Below are 24,521 nucleotides of genomic sequence, written 5' to 3' on the forward strand. Positions count from 1 at the left end.
AAACACTATTTTTAGGGTCACCAGTGCCCACGCTGCTAATACCCGTGACTTTTCCCAGTCACGTGACTTGATGTAGCAAATGTAAGATCAGTGTCCCGTTGGAACGCGTACCTTGTTGAGGCCCTTGATGACCTATGGCCACAAAATTCTTCTCTGCAGTGGTTCAGCAGTGTGGCTGACTGCGTTCGGGACTCACAAGTGGGAGAAGGTGGTAAATTCCTCCACAGGTTTAATATGCAGCAGGTTATAAAATCCCCAAACCCTTACTCCCTGGCTTGAGGACACAGTTCAGGGAGTAGGGGGTCCCCAAAATGAATTCCCTGACTGACTGACTAAAAGATGGTGCACTCACAAACTCCATGAATGATCCTCAGGTTCAGAGATGACTCTGGACTCCTCAGTCACTGCAGAGGGGCTGATTTCTGCTGGCAGGGATCCTCTTTGGGCAGGAATTAGGCTGCTTTGGTCCCAGGATTTCCCCTCACCACGAAGGGGTGCAGGGCTCAAGGTGCAGATTACACAACTGTACTAAACTTCAAACTGTCGTCTCCTAGCCCAGCGTCCAGACACACTCCCAGCAGGCAGCAGCCCTGGACTAGCAGCCAGAACAGAGCTGACCATGTGGTGACTGGGCTCACCTAGGGAGCTGGGAGGCGAACTCAGTCTGGCTGGGGAAGTTTCCCAGGAAACGCTACAAACTGGGAGTCATCAGTGGGGAGGGAAAAACCCAGATGAGGGATCTGCTGTCAGGTCCCTAGAGGCCAGATCTCTGGGGGAACCCTGCATGCAGGCCTGGGACTCCCCAGCTCCCCACACAGCCAGTCCTGCCCTTGCCCTGGCTGGCTCCAGACTGACTCCAAAATGGCTTCTCCCCTTTTCTCAACTGCCTGGGAGGGCCTCTCACTCCCTATTGCTGGGCGGACTGTGAGTCTGCCTTGGCTCCCCCTCCCTACCAGGGACAGTCTGCCTCTCCCTGAGCTGCCAGCAGACAGAGCCCCAGGAATTTAGGTCATCTCCTTGGTGGTCACATTATTCTTATTTATTTGAATTTCAGTAGGACCTAACAGCCCCAGTCCATTGTGCCAGGTGCTGGATATGTGTTGTTATTTGTATTGCCATACTAGCTAGGAGCCCAAGTCATGGACTAGGCCCCATTGTGCTAGGTGCTGCACAAAAGACAATCCCTGCATGACAGTCTATCAATGGGCTCCATCTTCACCCTGCACACAGTCTCTTCACACAACGCACAGTCAAACTGCAGAACTCCTTGCCAGAGGATGTTGTGAAGGCCAAACAATAACAGGGATCAAAAAAGAACTAGATAAATTCATGGAGGATAGGTCCATCAACGGCTATTAGCCAGGATGGGCACAGGCAGCGATCGTGGCCATAGCCTCGGTTTTGCCAGAAGCTGGGAATGGGCGACAGGGGATGGATCACTTGATGATTTCCTGTTCTGTTCATTATCTCTGGGGCACCTGGCATTGGCCACTGTCGGAAGACAGGATACTGGGCTAGATGGACCTTTGGTCTGACCCAGTATGGCCATTCTTATGTTCTTATGCGAGACTCATTTTGTAACCCAAGGCTGGTTCCCCTAACCTCTCTAGGCTTCAGTTTGCCATCTGTACAATGCAGCTAATAACCCTTCCCTCCTCCTGAGGGGGGGCCGTGAGGCTAACAGGTACAGATGTTTATCAAGCACTCTGAGGACATTGGACCGCTGTCCGCTAAGAAACGCAAAGTCTCCTTAGCTTAGTCATACAGGAAAGCATTTAGTGATACAGTGGCAAGACAGACCTATTTCTGAATATCTCATGGTGTACAAACACTATCATGGGGGAAATCTGGGAAATTAAAAAGAGACCCAATATGCAGGCCATAAATGAGATAGGTGAAATCACAAGGGACTAAACCTGACCTTAGCCCTTGTACCACCACAACAAATACACCCTCCACCAGGGGCCCACTACAGCAATGCAGCTTTCGCTGAGCAGCAGGAGAAGAGACAATAACTGCTACAGACCAGATGCACTAGTGGGAGTGTGTTTATATGAAGCATGAAGGGCCAATAGGTTGAGTTCAGGCCTGGTGGGTGTTCAGGGGGCTAACACTGAGACTGAACGTAGCTCAGTAAGTCCCGTAGTTTGAGTAAAGGCCAGGTGCGAGGAACAGGCAACTTGGATGCCGATAAGCCAACCACTGACCACCTGATTAGGGGTTGCCACCCATCTGGGGCCGCAGGCTGCGTGTTTGAGACCTCTGGGCTACACTAAGTAACTTCTGGCTTTTTGGATCTTGGTTAGGGTGATTTGTGGTGCCATCTGTTGGCTCAGATGTGTCAGCACAGACATTCTTCTTTTGACTTTTGGTTACAACTGCTATGTTATACTGTCCGGCTATTATATCTACCCGATTATTCCACGTGGTTTTTATACCCGTTTCTTTACTGTGTGCCCTTACATGTCACACCTTTAACTGTTTAGGGTTTTTTGCTACCCACTGGTAAATCTATTTTTATTTTTTTGAATATGCAATTTTTTTTATTTGCTGCTTTTCACCTGTTCCTATACCAATTATGTATCCATATAAATAATAGACACATTATTGTGTACATAGATTACATTTGTATACATTTGGGGGCAGTTAAGTTCCAATAGAAACCCCTTACGTTCTTTTAGGGAATTTGACTAAATTGTTCATAGTCAAATGATTTAAATCAGATTGTCTCCTTGTCTGGCTTATTTACAGACATTCCTTTGGTAAAGGGCCCATTTCTCCTTCAGAATGGCTGCAAAGAAACCAAGAGTTTTCTTTCTATAACACTTTTCCTTTTTAACATTTTTACAACGTTCAACTGCTTAATTCCCTCCAGCCTCTGCAGAGTTAACTTCTCACTCTCTTTCCTTAAATCACTTGCTTATTTCCCAAAATGACACCTTCATCAACTCAGATTTCACCATTCCAAGTATTGTTCCAGGGATCTGAATTCCCCATGCCTGTACTTGCTGCTTTCTTTACTCCTGCCACTATGCCCTCAGGACTTCCAACCTGTTTTCCAATTTTTTAAAATGTGTTGCCTGCCTGCTTGTCTGGGCCCGATTCTGCTTTCCTTGCTGAACTGTCCCTTTTCATGGACACAGGCTTTGTTCCACTGCCAATTTAGCAAGGAGGGTGGGCTCCTCAACTAGCCCCCACACCTCCTGGTCCCTTTTCTTAAACATTTTTTTTTAAGTTTTGAAATCACAATATCCCACACTCCTGTATCTGTCAGAGTGAGGTCTTACAGAAATTTACTCCTTATTTGCCCACACTTGTGCTGGGACTTACAAAACACAAAAAGTCTATACCCACTAAAAACTCTGCCTGACAGAGCAGGGGGGGACGGGATGCTAAGCCTCTACCTTTTGGGCTCGATCCTGCTATGACCAAGGGTATATTGATCTATGCAATTTTTCCCCGACAGATGGGTAGGAGCAAGGACTCTAATCCTCCCGCTTATGGCCCGGCACCTCTAGGACCTGGGGTGTATTTACCTAGACAGTTTGTATACATCTTATTTGTGTAGTTTTTCCTGACAGACGGGTCAAAGCAAGGACTCTAATCCTCCCCCTATAGCCCGGCACTTCTACGACTGGGGGTGTGCACACCTGAATGATCGATCACTTTATAGGTATGGTATACCTTTTAGCAATATTTAGCAGTATGTTCAACAATCACAGTGCATGTCTTCCCCATTTCGCAATTCTCCACCAAAATTGTTATGCTGAAGCACACAGGACCTTTTTCAGGGGAAAAGGCAATGTGCCACATTTATTGAAGAAACAACAATTAGCATATGCATTCAATCACCCCCCTACCCCCCCTCCCCACACACACTGTCCCACCAGTCGATGTTATAGTTACCAGTTTAGAGTCCAGATCAATCCAGTGGCCAGCTAGGTTGATCACGGATCAATCCAGTGGCCAGGTTCCGTCAGTCGCGGCACGATGCTCCGGGGAAGCCTTGGCAGGACCAACCCAAAGTTTCATGGCTAGGCACCCTGTTTATATAGTGCTTTTCCTTTATTGGACCAATGAGTTTTGCACCGTCATGCTGTCATCAATTGTTGTTTGACAAGTGCTTGTTTTCTTAAATTGTCCTTCTTACTTTTTATTTTGTTTTTATTAATGTTTTTAGGGAGTTATCCCAGGCTGGTTTTGATCACAGATATTTTGTCCCCATTGATAGGTGCCTGTCTCATTCTTTTACTTATTTTAAAATGCTAAACCTACAACAAAGTGGTGACCTTAAAACGTCTGTTACTGCCTTGAAATCAGCCCAGACACAGATTCCGGCTGATGCAGCTTTACCAAATGGCCCATTAGGCCCGTCCCTTTCTGGTGTTCAAAAAGGGTGGCTGGCAGGTTACGGTCAAATCGTACACCAATACATTTCATACATGGTACGTTATTATTCTTTATTTTTCATTTTAAATTACACAAAATGCAAACATAAAATCCTACTACGACAACTGTATATCATAGGCCCTATATTGCTAAAAAGTGTCTTTCAGCTACAAATGTAGAAGCCTGTGCTTTTGGAATAGGAGGAACTGAGCTATATCTCTGCTGTCCCCAGGAAGTTCTGAGTAGCCAACAACTGTGTGCGTTACGTGGCCATGGATGTATTAAAATGCACAACCGTTTACCCAGTGCAGGGAACACAGCTTGACTCCCTGTGGCGTACAGACCCTCTTGGCCCTCGGCACAGATATCAGTGGGAGCTGCGTGCGCTCAGCCCCTCTCAAGATGAGCCCCACAGATTTGTTCTCTAGCTGCCGCCCTGAGATTGGGAGGCCTCCCTATTCAGAGGCCCATTAGACTCCAGCCCGCACATGCATGGCAAGAGGCTGACAGGACGTGGAGGGACAAATTAAACAATCCGATTGGCTCATCCACCAGCCATTCATTCTCTGTTCTGCTGACAGGGGCATCTTCACACACTGATGCTGGGTCATAGCACCAACGTTCTGGACTCTAGGTGGAGACAAGAGGTGCCCTCCTCTTGTGCTCCCACCCAGTCCCCGAACTGTGTCATGCTCTGCCCTAGCCAGGTGCCCACTCACTGTTGAGCTGCATGCACCATGCACCTGAATCTCCGCATCCATTTAGCTACAATCTCGTATGGCGTCCGACATCACAATAAATAAGAACTTGCAGCACTCACGTGTATCCCATGCTCCTTTGCATTGGAGCAAAGGATTCTGGGATACACTTAAGACCTTCCATCAGCCTATCCCCATGCCCTTTGGCGTAAACAGAGATGCTCCTTTGGAGGAGGACAAGGTTGGTGGGAACTTCACAACTGATGCAGAGTGATCCAGGACGGGCCTGCTGGAGAGCGTCCAGAGCCGTCACATAACTATTCTGCGGCCTCTAAGATCTGGCACTCTCTGCCTGTGTGCAAGATCAGGCCTACTAGTGCTCCTCGGCACTAAATGTGTCCACGTGGCTGTCTCTTAGCAAGATGGAGCCGCGTGTTGGCCCCTCTGAGAAGAGTCTGACTGGACCAGGGAAAAGGGCTTCTCTTGCTACAGAAGGCAGATGCCGGTAGCTGTGCATGTCCTTGCAGCAGGGTCCCTGTCCTGCTCAGATCATGGACACCCTGTCCTTAATGTATATGTGGTAGGGATCACTCCGCTTGTCCACCTTCCTGGATTTGGTGTACCCCAGAATCAAACTCCCCACCGTGGCGGCAAACAGAATCATCACGAACAAGATGTACATGTAGGAATAGTCGTCTTTGCTGGCTAGCTTGATGTGACTGCCATTCGTCCACCTCGTGGCCTGGTCTGGTGGGCACAGGATGGCACCGTGAAGTGTTTGGTTCAGGGCCTTCAGCAATGAGTGCAGGCTTTGGTACAACGTCTCCGTCAGGTTCCCCACCTCCATGTCCTCGCAACTCCCAGGAAACTTTCTGCCAGGATAAAAGGGGAAAAATGACTTCAGTCAGGCCTCACTGGCGGGGCGGGGGGAGGGCACATACACAGTAAAGAAAGACCCACTGCAACGAGCCTCAGAGCCCGGGTTTACTACCTGGGATTGCACTGCAAGGCTACATATAGCAGTGTAGACGTCCGGGCTTGGGCTAGAGACCGGGCTCTGAAACCTGGCGTCGGGGTGGCGCTCAGAGCCTGGATCTGGCCTGAGTCCAAATGTCTACACTGCTCGTTTTAGACCGGCAGCACAAGCCTGAGTCAGTTGACCCGGACTCTGAGACTTGCAGTTTATTTCACAATGGTTTGAGGGAGCTTACAAGTCACACAGCATCACTGCTTCAAGACAGGCCCTGCGGTCGTGCTGGCTGATTAACACCAGCGCACAATTTGTGCATATTGGTGAGGTGGGATCAAAGTGCAGACCCCAGATAACATAACATTGTGATGTCACCTTCCCGCGAAGGATCCCAATGCGTAATCCCAATGTATCGCCAGCCACAGACACGCAGCGACACTGAGATAAGCCACCTCTGGTGCAGAGCACAGCAACCAGACAGCGCACAGTGGGGACATTTTGGCCACGTGCGCTTTGGAAAACCCCTGTTCTTACGTAGGGAAATCCTGCTCCCTTCCTCTGGGGCTGCTGTGGGCCCTGGCAGCAAGGTAGTCACAACAGGTCCATTGCAGGGTGGAGGGCACAGGATTTGTGGAGTCTGTAGAGAGGTTTTGGTGTAGGCCTTACAGATCAGGTCTGGGCAGGGGCTCTCTGTGCATGGCTCTGACGATGGCTTGAGGTAGGGTGCGACTGGGGCAGGAGGGTCTGAGACCACACGGATCCACCAGCCCTACGCCTTGATGTACAGGGTGCTGGGGAAGGGGGGGTAAGCAGAGCCCACCGACAGTAACTGCCTCTTTAGGCCTGGTGGGACAGGAAGCTATTCAGGTGCAGCACAGCTGGAAGGCTTGTCCCCCATCATATCTGCCACACGATCTTCAGCATCTAAGAGCAGCTGTTAAACTGCACAACGCTCCAAAGGACCTACCTCGGAAGGAGGAAGGGCTGGGCCGGGCCTGCAGCCCTGGCCCTGTCATTCTGAGGAGGTTCAGGGTCTCCACGCCGAGGCCTGCTTCAAGCCTGTCTCCCCCACACTGCACTACACCAAAGCTCTGGTGACCCCTCACCAGGTGTGGGCCTCAGCAGAGGTTCGCCTCGTATTTCTGCTGCCCGCTTTGCATCGTCCCTCTGTAGCCACCCTGGGGACTTTTCCTCAGCCAAGAGTGACAAGCTACAGATCGGTCCCTTCCTTCCCAACCTGGGGGTCTAGCTTCAGCCTGCCTTCTGAAGGCCTGTGATAAATGAAGTCCGGAGGGTAGCTCCCTTTGATGGACACCCAGTCAGCCAGTTAACTGTAAAATCCCTCTTCGTAGCTGTTCTCTACTTGCTTTACCTGTAAAGGCTTAAAAAGTCCCCCAGGTAAAGAAGTGGGCACCTGACCAAAAGAGCCAATGGGAAGGTAGAACTTTTTAAAATTGGGAAAGAAACTTTCCCTTTGTCTGGTTTCAGACTAGCAGCCATGTTAGTCTGTATCCGCAAAAAGAAAAGGAGGACTTGTGGAGTACTTTGTCTGCTGTTCTCTGGAGAAGGAGACACAGAGCAGCAATGCTATAAGCAGGAATGTAAGGCTTAAATCAGGTATAAAAATTCATCTTCCATACCTAGAAGGTATCACTGGACAGGGCATGTTTAAATAGACGCGATTAGGTTTATTTCTTTATTTTGTGGATCTTCTCTGTGCTAACCCCAGATGCTTTTATTTTGCTTGTAACCTTTAAGCTGAACCTCAAGAGAGCTATCTTGATGCTTTTTGAGCTATCTTGATGAAGCTATCCCTTCATTGTGCTCTCAGCCTGGGAGGGGCACCAGTGGAAGACCCAGGTAGACAGACACGCAATCAGGCCCTGTCCATCGTGTGCTGGGGCAGCCAGAGAGCAGTCATCCTTGGGGGCCTAACCTCATGTCAGGTAAGCCAGGGTAAATTCTTTGTACTTACACAGCGTCTCCCATCCAAAGAGCGAGACAAAGGGGCCATGTGGTGTTGGCATCCGTCCAGTTGTGGAGACGGACAGGTACAGAGATCCCCAAGGACACACAAGAAGTCACAGACGTCCACAGATGACTTGGTCTACAGCGTGGATAGCCCTCTATCTTTGGCCCATTGGTGGGGTGGGGCGGAGGAGCTGGTTCACAGGGCCCGTCCTGCAGACGGACAGAGGATGAGTCTCCAGGGCTGTCGATGAGGCACCCCTCACCAGCACTATCATTCAGTTAAACTAAACATTAAAACGGGAGAGCTCTCTGGGGCAGGCACCAACTACTTGGTTCTGCGTCTGTACAGTGCCGAGCACAACAGGGCCCTGATCTTACAGTGGGGCCCTAGTTTAACCCATGCCATGTGTGGCTCTGCCCACCCCAGTGGCTAGACCACAGAGATTTGTGATGGTGCTACGGCCATTGAGCTAACGGATCTGATCATTTAACTGAAGCAGTAGAGACTGGCGCTTTTCGATTCAGAGCTTCGATCCCAGCAGACAACCTGCCTGGGACACGGTCACGCAAGGCACTGTGGTAATGCAACCAACCAACCAACCACCTGATCAAACCTCCCGAGATTTCAGAAAAGCTTTCGGCCTGCTTAGGGGCTACGCTTTGAGTCTGCTCTGGTTCTAGCTGCTCCCCAGCCTGGAGCTGGTCTCTCCTTCCCAACATATTGCTATTTGTTAAGAAAACCAGAAAGGATGTAAAAGTCAAACTAACCGAACAGTGAATCTGGGGAAAGGTGAGCCCCTGGCGCGAGTGGAGGTGCAGGGAATCCCGGAAATAAAGGAGGCTGAAGGTGTGAACACAGGGGCCTTGCAGGAGGGGAATGGAGGGATGCCAGGAGCGCCTGGCGTGTGCAATACACTCATCCCACAGCAGCACCAAACCGTGCGCCCCTCTAGTTAAACTGCCCCCCAGAAACACTGCAGAGTGGGGCTGCGTTGGGCACTCAAAGCTCGAGCTAGGGAATTAATCACAGCTAATTGCTAGGGTTTGATCCTCCTTCCAACTGCTGAGTGAGGCCGAACACCCTCAAGTCCCAAGGACTTGTGGGGCATGGAGGATGCTCCCTGGGATCAAGCCCGTTGTATTAATTGGGCCTACAAATGTACCCTCGCTGTGAGCTCAGCTGTAAGGAGTGAACGTTCCTACAACAGCACCACACCTACAGTAATAAATGTTGATGGTGAAAGGTGCAAAGGGACGACACAAAGAGGGAAGGAGTCCAAACAAAAAGGCCTGTTGATATAACTCAGGGACTGTGTTAACACCATGCCTGGTAACCAAGAGAAGGGTTGGACCAAAAATCAATGGACCAAAACTGGTGTGTCGGAAATTAGGTCTAACTGGTGAACAAATTAACGAGGGGAAGGGCTGTTGCACCCATCGCTTCCTTCTGGGGTCCTCAAAAGAAAAAAAAACTTTTTTTTTCCGGGGCAGCGGGGGAGTCAAGAGGATGAAACTGGCTGCCAACAACCACTGGCTGAGAGACTGGAGAACGGGAATGGAGCAAGATTCCCCATCACGGCTGCCACCCCCACCGGCTCCTGGGACCCAGGATCCACCATGACACAGCTGGGCCTTCCTCGTCCTGATTCTCAGCAACGTCCCAACAGGGCCAGGCCAAGAGAAGGACCCAGACTCAGGCCACATCTACTCTACAGACCCGTACTGGCATCACTACGCTGCTCAGGGATGTGAAAATCCACCCCCCCGACTTAGCTCCTCGTGCGGACAGCACTATGTTGATGGGAGAACTCCTCCCGCCAACACCCTCCGCCTCTCGGCGAGGTGGGTTAACTACGCCGCTGGGAGAAACTCTCGTTTTGACGTAGGAGCGTCTTCACGTCAGCGCTACAGGGGCAGCTGGGCCGATGCAGTGTTTTCAGCGTAGAGCTGCCCTCGGTGCTGCTGGTTTTTCTGCCAGCACTGGGGCTCCGTGTTCTGGCTGGCCGGGCAGTTGTGTGAGAGCAACGGAAGCCCAAGCAAGCACAGGCCCTTGTGACCTGCAGAGGTCGCACAGACCCACGCCGGTCACTGCTGCTCTGGCCGAGATTCCCCTCCACAACACAAGGTCTGTGCCGGTCAGCTGACCCACACAGGACGGCCTTGCAGCTCAAGCCTAGGACTAGGTCTCAGGAGATCTGGCTTCTATTCCCAGCGCTACCCCAGAATGTCCCAAAGCAAGTCCTGTCGCCGCTCCCTGACTCAGTTTCCCCATCTGAGACCCAGGGATAACAATACGTCCCTGACACATAGGGGCACGGCGAGGCTCACTAGTGTTTGGGAAGTGCTTAGAGCTCCTTCGGTGGGGTTGGGCCAAATTGAGGTGTGGTGACAGCAGGTCTAACTCCGTCAGTGGAGAGGCTCACAACTGCTCTACTGCTGCATTGCGAGGCAGTAGCTTTGGCTGATTACACCAGGGTGGGGAGGCAGTTATGGCCTCCTTCAGCCACCTGAGGAGTTTCACCCACTCGCACTGATGCTGCGGCCCTTCGTTCCTTCACAGACAAACGGCAGCAGCTGCCCATTGTTCAGCCCCTCACCAAGGCTGAAGGAGAACGTCGTGGTGTGGTTATTAGCCAGAGCCTGGCAATGCCCTCTCTCCTTCCCTCGCATCACTGGTCCCCCATGTGCCAGCACTCAGGGGTCACAAGAGCCGAGGAACGACTGACAGGGGGTGCTCAGCACCTGCATTCGATCAGTACCCGGGCGAAGGAAGGAACCGCTAAGCCCAGGCAGAGGGGGACGCAGACAGTAGAGAAAGGGGAGGATGTCATGCAGCCAGGGCTCCTGGTGCCTTTACTTCTACAGATCACGTTCCCTCTGCTTCCCCTGCCCCGGAGCTCAGCACCATCTGTCCAACATGCATCCATCAGCATCAGTGGGAATTTGTCCTTCTCCCAACCTGGCTAACACTTCAGCTCATACCTTACACACAGAGACAATAAACACAGCTTGGGCTAACCATGCCCTGGCCTTGCAACAGCTGGTCAGCTCCTACTTAAAGGCTGGGTAAAGACATATTCTTGCCAAATAATCCATTTCACTGGATGCCAGAAGCATTTAATGATGATATTTTATTACGGATCACCTGGAGGGGCTGGCCCAAGGAGGCACTACAGGAATTCACAGGGCCTCATAACGCATTAGCCAACAAGACGAATTACAGAATATTGAAGTCCATTTACAAACACAGCAGTGACATAACAAGCCCCTAATAAGCAGCAACTGGTCAGTCCTGTTAGACACAGAGGCAGGCAAACCCTGGATCTGGATTTTGCATTTGGCTGAGAGGTTCCAGCTGCAAACAGCAGCCCCATTGCTGGAGCAGGAGATTAGGCCTTGGTTTGCCCTTTACTCTGGTCCCATTGCCAAGGAAGGGAACCAAGCTGGCCCATAAATTGTAAGCATGTGCAGGGCCCCCAAGCCGTCCTTATGCTTAAGGTCCTCTCTGATCAACGCACTCACAGGGAGACACACCTGTCACTAATTATACTAACGAATGCCCCTGCACTGCCCCTGTGCTGAGGTGACACATCACATCTCTTTTACAAAGCTAGACCCAGGCACAAAGAGGCACTTGCCCCAGGTCAGTGACAGAGCTGGCCACGACACCCAGGAGCATTACAGTCACACCATCTCGGAGCTGAAACCGGGGTCAATGTCCTTTGTTTGCCTGGACTCAGCTGCCTTTAGAACCACGCATCCCGCCCTGCCAAGGAACTGCCAGCAGCAGCGCCGGTCAGAGGCGCTCAGCTGAGCCCCCTTGGTGGTCTACAGAATTCAAGAGATCAAGGAGCGAAGCAGCAGGGGAGCAGGAGGGTGTTGCAAAGGGAGATGATCCACTACAGGAAGTTTCACACCCTCTGCATAATGAAGAGGCTGGAGAAGCCCTGGCCAGGGGGCTCCTTTCCTAGTTTGGTAGCAAGATCACTGCTTCCTATGGGCTGCTGGCGTGCACCGACCCTGGAGGGAGGGAGCGTTTGCCACAGTACCAGGCTAACCCTTGATCTCTTTTGAAAAGCTCCACGTAAAAGGTCACTTCTCCCTGGCCAGCCTCCAGAGTTGGGCAGAAGAGACTTTGGTTTAACATCTCATCGGAAGCATGCCACCAATAAGGGCTTGTCTACATGGGGAAATTTACTAGCATAATCCTACCTCTACAGTTATACCCATGAGCCATTTTTAAATTACTCCAGCTGGTGAAAGGGGTCATACAGCCCCTTCTGTAGATGGACACTCGCTCCCCACAATAGAGGTAGCCGTAGAGCAAGCATCCTTACACCATCCACCTGTAACCCACCCTTACATGGGGTGGCTCTCTGTGCCCCTCAAGCAGCTGGACCACAATGAGGTTTATGAATCGGCTACTGGTTTTGAGCTCAGAGGGAGGGGTCTTTTAGATCAGACAGCTGAGGCTCATACATCTAGCTGCAGAGTGTGACGCTGGCTGACCAGGTGCCGGCTCCTGCCAAGGTCCCCAGGCCTCTATGAAACACTGACCAGTACCTAGCTGGATTCAGTCTGGCTCCCCTGTGTGTTATTAGTATTTAGTATGCTTAAAAATGTCCTTCTTTGAATGCTTGCAAGCTGCTGCATGCATTAATCTCACTTATAATGTCTGTATCCAATATTGTATGGTAATATTTAAGCGTTTGTACTAAAAGTCTCCGTGAATCATCAGACAGGAGAGAGAGACATTAACTAGTGTAAAGTGCTGATCTCCAACAGAAGGTATTACATCCTGCCCAACAAGGAAGGGACACCAAAACCAGACAAACTATTGTGGAACATTAAAGAGGACAAAAGACTTTGTTGATTGTTCTCTCCTCCATGAAGATGAGTCATACAAGTGAATTCCTTCCATCAGCTGAGTTTGCAGCTCAAAGCACAAGGTGCGGAAGGGGATAAAAGCCCCTAACAATAAACTGTGTGCACTGCTTGGACTCTGGAAGGCAAGGATTGCTAGCCATAAACAAAAGATCCCTCAGCTGGGTGGCGAAACAGATCAGAGTATCCAAGGGGACTGTCTGTGACTCCATGTTAATTAAGCCTGTTATAGCACCTGAGGAGTTTACACTTGGTTGGTGAAATCCCAGGGCAGGTCTACACTACCGGGTAAAGCAATCCAACTTCCATCGCGCCGGGGCGTGAAAAAGGCGCACACCCCCGAGTGACGCAAGTTACAGCAACCTAAGCGCTGCCCCCAGCAGCTTCTCGCGGAGCTGGCGCGATTATGCTGACGGGAGAGCGCCCTGCCGTGGGCACGGACGGTCTTCACCAGATGCACGGCAGCGGTGGAGCTGCACTTGGGCAACGGCGCCAATGCAGACCTTCTAGTGTCGCCCTGCCCTGTGCTGAGGAAGCTGGGCAGCAGCCTATCGCGCGCCAGGCAGGCACTCAGGGAATCCGCCCTGCTGCGGCCAGGGCCCGCCAACGGTGCCGACTTCCCCTCTAGCCAGGGGGTGCTTGACCCCCGCCTCTGCCCCAGGCCCTGCCCCCACTCCACCCCTTCCCCCAAGTCCCCGTCCTGCCTCTTCCCACGCCCGCTCTGCCCCCATCCCGCTTCTTCCCTGCCTTCTCCCCCGAGCGCACCCCATCCCCGCTCCTCCCCCGCCCTCCTGGAGCTTCCTACACGCCAGGAAACAGCTGTTCGCGGGGGGCAGGAGGTGCTGGGAGGGAGGGGAAGAGTTGGTCAGCGGGGCCACTGGCAAGTGAGAGGCTGCCTTTTCTCTGTGGGTGCTCCTGGACCTGCCGCGGTTGGGGGAGGGGCAGCCCGAACCTAGTCCCGGCCCAGACCTGCCACAGCCGTGGGGCACCTATCCCACAGCCCCAGCCCCGGAGCCGCAGCAGGGAGAGAGAGCTGGGGGGAGTTCTCTCTCTCCACCATAGCCCCAGAGCACCCTCCTGTACCCCAAACCCTTCATCCTGGACCCCACCCCAGAGCCCGCACTCCCAGCCCTCACAATCCTGCACCCCAACCCTCTGCCCCAGCCCGTAGCCCCCTCCTACACCACATGAATTTTGTTATGTGCACCAATATGAAGGTGATGTGTCACACATCACCTCCATATCGGTGCTCATAACAAAATTCATTCCACACATGGGTGGGAAAAATTAGAGGGAACACTGGCCCGGTGTATAGAACCAATCTAGAGTTTGTGCCTGGCTCTTAACAGACTGCCCTGAGGTTGGTATTCAAGCTCTTGAGACACTGCAGGACAGCTTGACACAGAGGCCGCAGGTTCAAGCCCTGCGGCTGCTCACATGCTCAGGGGTATCACATTATAAGTGGTGGCCCCCACAGGAAGCTCAGGGTGAGCTACCCCAGAGGGGAAGGTCTCTTAGCTCAAAGCCAGCAGAAGAGCCATAATTCTCTGTGGTCCAGCCGCTAGAGGAAAAGAGCCACACTAAGCAAGTATGGACTGATGACATACTCATGTGCCCCAGACATACTCTAGAGGACCCACCAATCTCCCCACTGGGGGAAAGAGGACTAAGTTAGCCCCTGACCTCTTGGGGTGGTTGTTGTGGCCTAGACCCAGGACCAAGGCCGAGTTTATTTCATAGCTGGCTGAGTAAGGCATCAGATGGTAACACCCATCAGCCAACTCCCAACACAGGCTGGGTTTGAACTGCTGACCTAGAGCTGGGAGGGGCTGCAATTCACGACCAATCCCACAAGCTAACGAGTTCCCAGCTACACCTCTCTGAAAGGACAACAAGGTTCTGTAGCGCCAACAGGGCTGGTCCACTTGAGCTTCCTGCCAGGGCCAGACACTGGCTTCTGCAGCTCTCGCAACAAAGGAAAGGATAATTGTCTCCATTATTCAGGGTCCTGCCTAGGGGCGGAGTTGAATACCTGCCCATGTCTCTCATGAATGCAGCAATTGTTCTGTCAGAGGGTAAACTGATATCTTGGGATGTCAACGGCTTAGTCACCTGCTAAGGAGCTGTATCCCATACAACTCTTTGGCACTTGTCAGGCCCATTATTGCAATCCCCTTTCTAATGCCTCCAGAAAAGTGAAGCCTGGTCTACACTTCAGGGTTAGGTCACCGTAAGCTGCCTTGAGTCCACTGAGCTGTGGAAGTGTCTTCAATTAAATTCGGCTCCCGTTGACGTAAAGTGCCTCCCTACACCGATTTAGTAATGCCACCTCCCCGAGCGGTCAATGTCATTAGGTCGACACAGAATCAGCGCAGAGCTGCCTAGGAAAGAGCACTGCGGAAAGGGATCTGGGTGTCATAGTGGATCACAAACTAAATATGAGTCAACCGTGTAATGCTGTTGCAAAAAAAGTGAACATCATTCTGGGATGTATTAGCAGAAGTGTTGTAAGCAAGACACGAGAAGTAATTCTTCTTTTCTACTCTGCTATGATTAGGCCTCAACTGGAGTATTGTGTCCAGGTCTGGGCATCAGATTTCAGGAAGGATGTGGACAAATTGGAAAGAGTCCAGAGAAAAGGAACAAAAATGATACAAGGTCTAGAAAACATGACCTATGACGGAAGATTGGAAAAATTGGTTTTGTTTAGTCTGGAAAAGAGAAGACTGAAAGGGGACATGATAACAGTTTTCTAGTATGTAAAAGGTTGTTAGAAGGAGGTGGAAGAAAAATTGTTTTTCTTAACCTCTGGTGATAGGACAAGAAGCAATGGGCTTAAATTGCAGCAAGGGCAGTTTAGGTTGGACATTAGGAAAAAATTCCTAACTGTCAGGGTGGTTAAGCACTGGAATAAATTGCCTAGGGAGGTTGTAGCAGGCGATTGGACTAGATGACCTCCTGAGGTCCCTTCTGATATTCTATGATTTCAACTACATGTTAGCTCGCTTCAGCTTGAAAGCCCTTTTTGCAGTGGATCTTGAATCTCCTACTTCACATGAACAGCCATAGTGGGCCAGACCAATGATCCATCTAGCCCAGTGTCTTGCCTCTGACATTGGCCAGTACCAGATGCTTCAGAAGGAATGAACAGAACAGGGCAATTATTGAGTGATCCATTCCTTGTTGTTCATTCTCAGCTTCTGGCAGTTGGATGTTTAGGGACATCCAGAACATCCCTGCTCATCTTGGCTAATAGCCATTGATGGACCTATCCTCCAGGAACTTCTTTAATTCTTTTTTTAACCCAATTATACTTTTGGCCTTTACAATGTCCCCTGGAGGGAAGCAAAGAGGCTTTCAGAGGACGAATCTATGAGAGAGTTGTGGGCCTCACTTGACATGAGTAATACAATATGGGGGAAGCCTTATTTCTTAGGAGATAGGATTAGGGAGGTAAATGAATCAGCACGCTGGAAACAGAATGTCTGGACTAGTTAAGATAAGGGAGAACACCCAGGAAACCATTTATAATGGACAAGATAATGGATAAGCTAAGCCTGGAACATAAGATGAGGTAGGTACAGAGTAAGTTGCACATGGACAGTGCACACTGTACAGGGATTGGTTTCTGGAAAGTGACCAATCCCAAAATGGGTGATCCAGTACACAGTAAATGCCATAGAACGTGTAAATGTATATAAAGGAAGAGATTTACTATGTAACTTTGGATGTGTGGTACGCCCTATACACACCCCATGCTTGAGTCTGAACAACTCAGCCTAGCTGTGCCGTATGCCAAATAAAGGAACCTGAGTGACAAGACTGGAGTCAAACTGAGTTCTTGGGGAATCGAGGGGAAGAGGTCTCAGGGGAAACCCAACACAGTGGTGCCATGACTCAGATCCCCTCGTCTGGAGCAGGTAACGTATACACCCCTTACAGTAAGGGGCGCGACCCAGTGTTAAAGGAAATGGCATTGGAAGGGTTTAACGGTTTAAACAAAGTTAGCACCACACTGGAAAAGTAGGTTAAATCTAAGGGACGCCCCAGAAGTATTACAGGGAAACTAGGATTGGGTGAAAAAAGGAACTCCAGAGAGTGGTACTGGAGAGAGAGAAAAGAAAGCATGGCAGAGCACCGCAGTGGTCCTCCGAATGCCACTGAAGTGTTCAAAAATTCCTGAAAAAAGGCAGGAGGAAAACAATGTCTATTCCCTATCTGCATAAATCCAAAGTAAAAAGCAGGCGCCCTTCCAGGACTATATTTAGTGAGTACAGTTTTGCAGCAAAATGAACAAAGTTAAAAAATAAGTGCAAAAAACAAACAATAAGCTTAGAGCCCCTGAAAAAAATGTCAGTTTAAAAAATAATTAATTTAAAAAAACCCTTAAAAGTTAAAAAAAAACTTTTGGACAAATAAACCCTGCTGAGTTGAGAAGGAATTAAACAGTTGGGGGTTGCAAAAATGTTTAAAAGGACGTTAACATGTTAAAGAAGAGAATGCTCAGTTTAAGATTGAAACCCAGTGATGGCAGTAAAACTCTGTGCAGTCATGTCCGGTGACACCCTTGGTCATAAAATAATTTCTGCAACGGGGAGGTCAAGTGGTGACAACTACCATCACTGTATGCTTTCCCCCCCGAAACGCCGTTACAGCCATTCTGAAGGAAGTGGGCCCTTCCCAATGAATGTGTCTGGAAATAATTAACTGCGCCGGCAGCTGCGGGCAGAGTGACAATCTCATTTGAGTAACTGGACTATAAGTAATTCAGTCAAAATCTCTAAAAAGCAAATGGGGATTTCAATATGGTTTCACTGCTTCCAGATATACGAGTGAAAATGTGACAAAATCTGACATAAAAATATAATTAAGAGCAGTGCAAAGGGCATTAATCAGCTCAAACCACAGATTGGAAAAAGGGGAGAAAACACCTAGTCAGTTAAAAAAATACTGCCCATCACACAAAAATAAATGTAAGGGTAACAATCAGGTTACGAATGCCTCAAAGAGCAGCACTCCGTCCACTCTGCCTACAACGCCAGCCTCAAAGGTTTCTGCTACCACTGGCTGGAATTTTTTTTTTTTTTTTGGCTGATTTTCAACCACATCACAGAGCTGGTCACATTTTGGGGAAAATTAACATGTTGATGAAAAATATTCAGCCCGATTCCAGCTGCTACTTTGTGCTCCCTCAAAACCTTCCTTAAGACCCCCCCGCACTGCAATGCCCGTAAGAAGCATTTGCAGGTTAATGGTAGATCCAGGAGGAGAGCCCAGACTGTGAGTCAAGCAATCTGGGTTCTCCTCCACTACCACTAATCTGATAAGGGACCTTGGGCAAGTAACTTCACCTATCTGTGCCTCTCGCTAGGACCATCTCTCGCTAAGTGTTTGTACCCAGCCTGGCGCTATGAGGCTGTTTGGATATTACGGCTAAGTCAGGCAGTAACAGGGTTGTGAGAGTATGGAATGTAAGGTGAGGCTAGACGTAATTGTGCAGCTCTAAAATGCTGGACTGGAGCCACGGGAGTGGGGGGTTGTTATGTGAAACTGAATAATGATTGCTACAGAAAATTGGGTGGCTTTCCTGCAAACTCTGATTCCGCGGTGGGAAGAAATACAGGCAATGCAATCGGTCCTACCTGCGTACCCTGACCTATTGCCAGCTCAGTGGATTGTTGCCATGAAGTCCCACCCTCTTTCAGACAGAGGACTGTAACCCCAGTGCCCTTGTCATAATGTATTTAACCCCCACCATAAAATTCCAGGGCTGATCCTTCTAGCCTGGACTATGCTGGCAGAAATCAAGCACAGAATTCAGCACTCTCAACTCAGATGCACTGGCCAAGTAGACAGGAAAAGAACAGCGAACTTTTGAATCTCATTTCCGGAGACTGCGGGAACTGTGGGATAGCTACCCACAGTGCAACACTCCGGAAGCCGACGCTTGCCTCGGTACTGTGGAAGCACTCCGCCGAGTTAATGCACTTAATGCACTTAGAGAATTTTCTGTGGGGGGACACACACTCGAATATATAAAAACGATTTCTAAAAAAACGACTTCTATAAATTCGACCTAATTTCGTAGTGTAGACATACCCATAGTGTAGACAGGGCTCAGGCATTTTTCTCCCTGTATGATGTCTAACACCGCTCAGAGCAGGGTTAAACAGCAGAGTGGTTAAGAACAGCTGAGCCCTGCCTAGGGAAGCACTTTCACTATTATTACCATCTATGGATCTACACCACCAGGGAACCGTGGGGTTTATTTTTGCCAACCCAGAGGCAACCTCTGTTAAACTCTGCCTCAGTGATGACCCCATACCTGTCCTAGAGCTTCACTTCCGCAGGAGTTTGACAGAAACGTCGGAAAGATCCACATCCTCCCCCATTCTCCCAGTGGAAACACAATTTAGCATCTATCCTCGTATGGTGATTTCCTCTCCCTAAACCCCCGATTTAGGAGAGGCGGGTGGACTCGCCCTCCCACTCCTGGAAGATGCTGTGTGCTGCCGATGCCCCTTGACAAACACATTTTATTGGAGGGCCTCACCACCCAGGCAAGTGGTTCCCATCCCAGCTCACATGGCCGCTTTCTCCCCTTGCTTCCTTTCCCGTTAGTGTCTATCCATAGTTCCTTTTCACCACCCTCCTCTGAGCAGAGAGGACCAGCAGGGCACCAGCAGGTAACTCTCTCCCAGATTGCTACTGAGGAGCTAGACCTGGCAGGGACTTGCAACATTTGGATTTTTAGCACTCCCAAACATCACAGGGGTTTGAAGGCTGGGAATTTTGTTTAAGCCACTTGCTAACGCACGTGGTGTCAGGCTTTACCTGTACATTTAATCATTGAAATTCACAGTTCATTTCAAGGGGTAGCGACCCACATAGGGGTAGGTATCTGCATAATCACCCTTAATAACCCCGCAAGTCAGTCTTTGTCCCTCTCTTGTGGCTGATTCACAGAAGGGGTTGAAGAGTCTGTGGCTTCTAATCGAGGGTACATCTAGACTGGCATAAAAGGCATCATTTTAAAATCCTGCTGTGGACAGGACAAGTTGTATTTTAATGTGTGTTAGCTGGAATTGTTAAAATACCTCTTGTTCGGTCCACAACACTAGGGTTTGAAAACACGTTGGCTACATTGCTTTAACCAATATGTTTTGAAAACACACCTTTTATCCGAGCCTAAACAAGCCCTAAGGGATTTAATTCTTTATTCAATTGTTAGAGGCTTATGCTTTTGTTACTGAAGGTCCTATCTAACTCACCTGACTGGCCCACGTTGGTTCAAGTTACATATGCCCAATAAAGTATTTCCAGTCTCCTGTAACAAAACCATAGTCACCTAGGATTTCCTAGTGCCCACGCCACGGCTACTTAGAACTTCACTGTGACATGCGGCAGCCCAGATCCTCCTGCTCCCAAACCATTAGCCCACACCATTTTTTATTATTATTTGTATATGGTAGCACCCAGGAGCTTTAGTCATGGACCAGGACCTCATTGTGCTAGGCCCTGTACAAACACAGAACAAAACAGTCCCTGCCCCGAAAGATCTTAAAGGAGAATCTCCATTAGCTATTAGCAGCATAATGTTTATGACCCAGGTGAGTAGTGTTCACTCCATCCAGTAGAGGGCAGTCCCGCATGCACTCTAGACAGGACTTTCAAGTAACAACTAATAATTATTCAACCAATTCCCCCCTTCAGACTCCGCCGTGCCTGCACACCTAGAGTTACCTCTACCCTAAGAAAAGTCTTCAGTGTAAAAATGCCTCCTCTCGCCCAGCTACTATAAGGCTGGCTAACAAGGCTTTGCCAAGCTCTCTCGAGAGGAAGTTCAGATTTCAGAAGCCAACAAGGATGATAATATTTTTAGCCCAAAGGTTAAAATTTTCTGCGAAGAAGTTAAGCGCCTGAAAAGGTGCTTTTGTTAGGATACGCTCCTTGCCCCAGCATCCGCATCATCCACACCCACTTTGGCTTTGTATCACCCAGTTCCAAAGCAAAGGCACTCTCCACAACATGCCCAGGGCCAGAACGTCTCCATCAGGACAAATCCCCCTTCCCCCAGCTCACACACGCCAGGTATGTGTCACCCCGGGAGTCCCCTGAGCAGTTTGGTTCTCCCTGAGCCCCCCAGCGCCTCCTGCAGCAAAAGGACAGGGGGCTGGGGCACGGGGAAGCGGGGTGGGAGGGATTTGGGGACAGGGGGATAGGTGAGGGACGCTGGGTCAAGAAGTAGGTAGTAGGGGAGATCTGAAGACAGGTGGTAAGGGATCTTTGGGGGAATGTGCAGGGGGTTTGGAGGGTCCCCTGGGACAGGGGATAGGAGCTCCATAGGGAAAGTGCAGGGGGGAGGGTCAGGGGTCTCCTGGTACAGTGAGTGTGTGTGGGGGGGAACGGGGATCCCCTAGGGAAGGAGGGAGAGTCAAGTATCCCCTGGGACACCAGATAGGGGCTCCCTAGGGAAGATGAATGGGGGGTTGGGGGTTCCCTGGGTGGGTTGGGGGTCCCTGGGGCAGTGGATGGAGGCTCCGGAGGGGGGTGGCAGGGGTTCCCAGGGCAGGGGAAGGGGGAGCCTTGGGGGATCGGGGGGTCCCCGGGGCAGGGCGGCTCCCCGGGGAGGGGGGTCAGGGGTCCCCAGGGCAGGGGACGGGGACGGGGACTCCCTGGGGGGAATTCGGGACAGGAGGGGGGGGTCTCCCGGGAGGGGCTTCGGGAGCTCCCTGGGGAAGACCCCACCCGGGGATCATGCGGCACCTCTCGAGCCCCCGGACCGTGGCTCCGCGCAGCGCCTGTTCCCGCCCGTCCCCGGCCGCCCGCCCCGCACTCACCCGCCGCTCGCTCCCCGCAGGCCGGCTGTGGCCGCGGCACGTGGGGGCCGCTGCCCCGGTCCCAGCCCCGCCCGCCGCGGCTGGGAGGGGAGCGCATCGTCCCCCGGCTGCAGCCATCGGCACCGCCCGTCCCGGGGCAGGGCCACCTGCTACCGCTGCCCCACACTGCCGCCGGGGGCGCCTCTGCCCCAGCTCGGGGCACGGGGCTCCTCTCCCCGATCCGTGTCCCTGCTGCCCCTCCAGCCTCTGGCGACGAGCCCCTGCCCCCTCCGGTACCTCAGCCCAAGGGGCACCCCACACACCCCGGGCCCGCTGGCTCCTGGCCATGTCCCCCTACGTGAGGGGTGCCGGCTCCCTGCCATATGCCAGCAGCCCTAAGGCCATGGGTCCCAGCCCCCTGCCACGTCCCTGGGTACAGGGTCCCGGCTCCCTGCCATGTGCCCCAGGCCTGGGGTCCTGGCTCTCTGCCACGTCCCCAGATACAGGGTCCCGGTTCCCTGCCACGTCCCCGGGGCCTGGGATCCCGGCTCTCTGGCACGTCCCCAGGGCCTGAAGTCCCAGCTCCCTGCCACGTCCCTGGGGCCTGGGATCCCGGCTCTCTGGCACGTCCCCAGGGCCTGAAGTCCCAGCTCCCTGCCACGTCCCTGGGGCCTGGGATCCCGGCTCTCTGGCACGTCCCCAGGGCCTGAAGTCCCAGCTCCCTGCCACATCCCCGGGGCCTGGGTCCCTGGCTCCCTGCCATATCCCTGGGTACAGGGTCCCGGCTCCCTGCCAAGGCCCCCAAGCAATTAGTTCCTGGCTCCCTGCCACATCCCCCAGGCCTGGCGTCCTGGCTCCCTGTCATATGCCCCCAGCCCCACCCCCTGCTTGGCCAGAGTCATCACTAGGGCGGGTGCAAAAGTCTCGAGAAGTCCTTTGGGGAAGTCAGGAGGAGCTGAAAGGGCTGGCCCAGCACTTCCCTCTTCTGTACTCTCGGTCTTTCCTCTTCCTCTTCTCCATGCCAGATGACCCCTTGCTGCTGGCTCCAGCTTTGGCACCCTTTGGCCTGGAGGGGTCTGTGACACCAGTCACTCTTGGTTCATGGAATTAAATGAGCCATTTGTGCACAACGGCAGCTGGCAGCCCTGGGAAGTGTGATCCCCCAGAGAGCAGAGGCAGGGGCCTAGCAGCCTGCCCCTACTGGTCACGGGGCTTGTTCCACGCGCCACAGATCTCCTTAACCCCTGTCCATCTGGGTTGAGAGCTGGGTGCAGGAGCCAACCTGCACTGGTGGTGTTGGCTGGTGAGCATTCCCACAAAGAGGATGAGAGAACGTACAACACATGCCAGCTGCTAGTCGCTTTGCTTAATGCTCTACGGAAGGCGCTCAGCTATGACGGTGGTGAGTGCAGTATCAGAAGCTTTGTCCCAGCTGATTCCGTTCTATCTCTTGGGTGCCTTTGCTGTGATGAGTAATGAGGGGTGGTTGGTAAGGGTGTGTGGTCCTTAGCAGGAAGAGGTGACTCAGCTCGGCAGTGGCTTCACTCCTTTTAATACAGAAGGATCCAGATGGTGAACAAGGGCAATTGATTATCTAAGCCAAGGGCTCTCTTTCGAAGGATACGGTGCGGTCATGCAGTATGTGTATACTAAGTGGATTAGCAAGGAGATATGAGTCATGCTATCTGCTGTGTGTGGAGAATAACTATCCGTGTAGCTCCATTATGGATGATACCACTGGTGGAGAGGCCTGGCTACCTGCTGCCTACTGGAGACTGGGGTTGGCGTGAGGTCTCATTGGGTGAGGCTCAGTCAGGACCAGACAGAGGTAGTCTCGTTAGGGTGGGGGACGTAGCTAGAAGAACTGACTGGAATTTGATCAGCTCTGCCAACTGATGGTGACTGGCCACTATATGTGAAAGAGGTTAGCAATTTACAGGTGTTCTTAGACTTGGGGCTGCTGCTGGGGGCCTAGATAGGTGAGGCCCTTGAGCATTCTCCAGGAGGGCCCCTCACCTCTAGAAAATGCTTCCCACCCTGCTCTGCCCGGGCTGATGGGCTGCACTGCAAGGCTCATGGGGGAATTACATTGGGGACTGGACCTAAGGATGGTTATGGGGGATAGCGGCATTGGATCTAAGCTATTTAATCATAGAATCATAGAACTGGAAGGGACCTTGAGAAGTCATCAGGTCCAGTCCCCTGCACTCAAGGCAAGACTAAGTATTATCTCTGGACCATCCCTGACAGGTGTTTGTCCAACCTGCTCTTAAAAATCCCCAATGATGGAGATTCCACAACCTCCCTAGGCAATTTATTCCAGTGCTTAACCACTCTGACAGTTAGGAAGTTTTTCCTAATGTCCAATATAAACTGCCCTTGCTGCAATTTAAGCCCATTTGCTTCTTGTCCTGTCCTCAGACGTTAAGAAGAACATTTTTTCTCCCTTCTTCTAACAATCTTTTATGTACTTGAAAACTGTTATCATGTCCCCTCTCAGTCTTCTCTTCTCCAGACTAAACAAACCCAATTTTTTCAATCTTCCCTCATAGGTCATGTTTTCTAGACCTTTAATGTAATGTTATAGTTACTTTGAATAAGGAATCTTGTAACCTTTCCCCCAGCTTGGGATGAGCCTTTCCGTTAGCTGGGTTTTATAGACCAAAATAAATAGACACAGTCCCCCTCCTTCCCACTACAGGCTTTGTGCACATGGGTATCAGGGTTTTTCCCATGTGCACTTGGAACTTGATCCTGCAGGCCTGCACCCCAGTGATCCCAATTGACTTT

At 51.3% G+C, this 24,521-nt stretch overlaps 1 protein-coding gene across 1 annotated transcript; it reads right to left on the reverse strand.

Annotated features, from left to right (window-relative positions):
• Positions 1-3,874: 3,874 nt before the first annotated feature.
• KCNE3 (potassium voltage-gated channel subfamily E regulatory subunit 3) lies at positions 3,875-21,850 on the reverse strand. The gene is made up of 3 exons (XM_073315801.1): positions 21,753-21,850; positions 8,033-8,238; positions 3,875-5,959 (listed from the first exon to the last, which is right to left on the reverse strand). Exons 2-3 carry the CDS (start codon positions 8,044-8,046, stop codon positions 5,632-5,634), a joined length of 342 nt encoding a protein of 113 aa, XP_073171902.1. The 5' UTR covers positions 8,047-8,238; positions 21,753-21,850; the 3' UTR covers positions 3,875-5,631.
• Positions 21,851-24,521: the final 2,671 nt, after the last annotated feature.

The sequence above is a fragment of the Lepidochelys kempii genome, chromosome 1 (genome assembly GCF_965140265.1).
Source record: "Lepidochelys kempii isolate rLepKem1 chromosome 1, rLepKem1.hap2, whole genome shotgun sequence".
NCBI classification, from domain to species: Eukaryota; Metazoa; Chordata; order Testudines; family Cheloniidae; genus Lepidochelys; species Lepidochelys kempii.